Raw genomic sequence first — 2,970 nt, forward strand, 5'->3', positions numbered from 1 at the left:
CTTAAGGTTGTCCTCCATATCATATAGCATATGACCCCAATTCCAAATGCATTCAATAAAACAGGATAAAACTCAAACAGGAACACATTACTACTTACAGAATTAGGCATGGCTGCACAAGAATACAAGGTATCTCGACCTGCTAATCGCTGGATATTCTCCAAAAGCAGTCCAACAAAGGGGAGGTACAATTGTGCTATTTTGGCTTGTTGGTTCTGAAAAATAATTATCAAAAGTTTAATAGGTATATAACATGTATATATTACAAATAAATGACGTTGGCTTCATATATAAATTTAGAGACTAAAAAGTAAGCTAACATCCATGACAGATTAGTGAAGCATGAGTCTATTTATACTCGTAGTCTGAAAACTAATTACCACAGAACTTTGTTGGCATTTGGATTTATCCATGATACAGAGTCAAATTACATCCCTCAAACGTAACTATATAAAATAAAAAGGGTTTTGTAAAAAATAGAAGTTGGCCTATAAAGCAGATGATATTAGTTCTGTTTTTCAACTCCAGTGAGGGTTGAGCTTCCTGAGAGCAGGGACCGTATCTGTCTTGTTCACTGCTTCATCCTCAGTGCCTGGGCACATAGCAGATGGTCAACACACATTAGCTGAATGAATGAGTAAGTGGAAGAAGTAAAAAAATGTTACGTTACTATATTCATTCAAGAAACATTTTTTGCTTCCATTAAAGCTGCGATTATAATATGAACTTGGCTCCCTAAGTCAATTATAAGACTTGGGAGATTGATATATTTGTAAATATGTAAATAAAACTGGCCACCGGGACTCTTAAATAATGTGGTACCTCTCATACCAATTTATTTATTACTCTCCTCAGCTTATAGACATTCCTTGCCAGACATGTATATACACTTAAATCAGAGAAAACAGTGGCTGTGGTGGCACAAGAGTTGCCCTCCATATTTCATGACTTTAGGAGGTTTTTCTGGAGAATTAGATAAGGCCTCTACAGCAAAATGATCAACTTGTAGAATAAAGAAGATGACTGGTCTCTTACTGTTGTTTTAGTCTGCATTTATTAATTTTTCATGTGTTAATTGGCCATTTGAACTTCATTTGTGAATTTCAAAAACCTTCTTAACAGACTTCCTTCCAACATAGTACCCCATTAGTAATAGTCTCTACCACCAGAAGATTCGGATTTACTGGGTCTGGGCTGCCCCAGATGCTGCTGATGTACATAAATATTTCAGAACCACTAACCTAGTCCAACTTCCTGCCAAGACAGGAATGAATGGCCTTTACATGTATCCTTGACAAATAGTTTTTAAAACTTCTTTAAAACTCCAGCCCTTTCATGGGTTCTATTAGAAAGGTTCTTTATCTGAAATATACTCCTCATAAGTTCTACCTCCTAGGTATAGCTCTGCCCTTCGGAGCTAGAAAAAATAAGTCTACTTCTACTTTTGCATGACAACCCTTTAAATATGTGAATACAGTTACCAGGAATCATCTTAACTCACTCATTTTTTTTTTCTTTTGAGACTGAGTCTTACTCTGTTGCCCAGGCTAGAGTACAGAGGCACAATCTTAGCTCACTGCAACCTCCACCTCCTGGGTTCAAGAGATTCTCCTGCCTCAGCCTCTAAAGTAGCTGGGATTCCAGGTGCATGCCACCATGCCTAGCTAATTTTTGTATTTTTAGTAGAACCAGGGTTTCACTATGTTGGCCAGGCTGGTCTCGAACTCCTGACCTTAGGTGATCCTCCCTCCTTGGCCTCCTAAAGTGCTGGGATTACAAGCGTCAGCCACCATGCCCAGCCTTAATTAATTCTTAACAAGGCTAAATAACTCTCATTACTTTCCTTTATTCCATGGCCTTGGGGTCAACAATTTTCACTTAGTGATTAGCCCTTTTTTGATGGTTCTCTAATTTTTCAATGTCCCAGTTGAGATTTGAAAGGCAGTATAGCTAGTGTGAGATTTGAAAGGCAGTATAGCTAGCGGCTGACAGCACAGATTTGCAGTTAGAGACATGAACAAAACCCAGCTCTCCCATTACTAGCTCTTGATTCCAATCAACTCACTTACCTATAGTTTTATCTTTGGTAAAATGGGGGTGATAGTAATGATATCAATTCATGTGAGGTATTTAATATAGTGTTTGGCATATAGTGAGTCCTCAATAAATTTTAGCTGCCATTAATATTATGGCTTCTATATAGGAGTCCATTTTAGTTCTGATAGTGAGTGATCTCCAGGGGAAGAGAAATGACAACTCTCTCAGGCAAGTAAGAGCATAGGAAAACATGCAGTCATTGCCAAATATGTTACAAAATTTGCCTGCACAACAGATAGACCATAATCTAAGAATCTATTAATAGAAGACTACTTAGATAAAGTATATCCATATGATAGAATACTATGCAGCTACTTTTTAAAATGCAGTAGATTTAATCTTCAGACTGTATTATTAAGTGAAAAAAGAAAAATGCATAATGGTTTCCATTATATTTTATACATATATAATATGTCATATAGGCTTGTGCTTGCATAAAAATAGAAATATAAATAAATTTACAAGAGTAGTTGCTTCTGAAAAGATGAATTGGTGAGGGGAGGTAAGGAATGGGAGACAGGCATTTTGATTTTTGTTTTCCACCATGCATGTGTATTACTTTTTCAAAAAAGGAAAAAAGATTTGCCCACAGCCCAACTAGAAGTAGAATCTGCAATTCTCTTAGTTATCAACATTACTTGTAGTGGGTACAAGAACTATATAGGCCCCAGGGTAAATATTAGATATTGGACATTCTTGTTCTGAAAAGCAAAAAGTCTCATGGTAATAATAAGAAGATACATTGCTAGTTTATGAGTAATACATAACAGAGACCAGTGATCTCTCCAGAATTTCATAAAAGCAGGGGCTTAGGAGTGGCAATTGGATGGAAAGGGTGGGGATGATTAGGGAGTTGAGTGTCAAAGCAGGCTT

The 2,970-nt window shown here is 36.8% G+C and overlaps 1 protein-coding gene across 1 annotated transcript in view; it reads right to left on the reverse strand.

The window, feature by feature from the left end:
• The window catches only part of DOCK11 (dedicator of cytokinesis 11), a 191,091-nt gene that overhangs the window by 60,210 nt on the left and 127,911 nt on the right, over positions 1-2,970 (reverse strand). Inside the window, 1 exon segment of the mRNA XM_017511236.2 lies at positions 99-215. Within this exon segment, the coding sequence (XP_017366725.1) occupies positions 99-215 (117 nt within the window).

Source organism: Cebus imitator, unplaced genomic scaffold (assembly GCF_001604975.1).
Source record: "Cebus imitator isolate Cc_AM_T3 unplaced genomic scaffold, Cebus_imitator-1.0 Scaffold445, whole genome shotgun sequence".
In the NCBI taxonomy this organism is placed as follows: Eukaryota; Metazoa; Chordata; class Mammalia; order Primates; family Cebidae; genus Cebus; species Cebus imitator.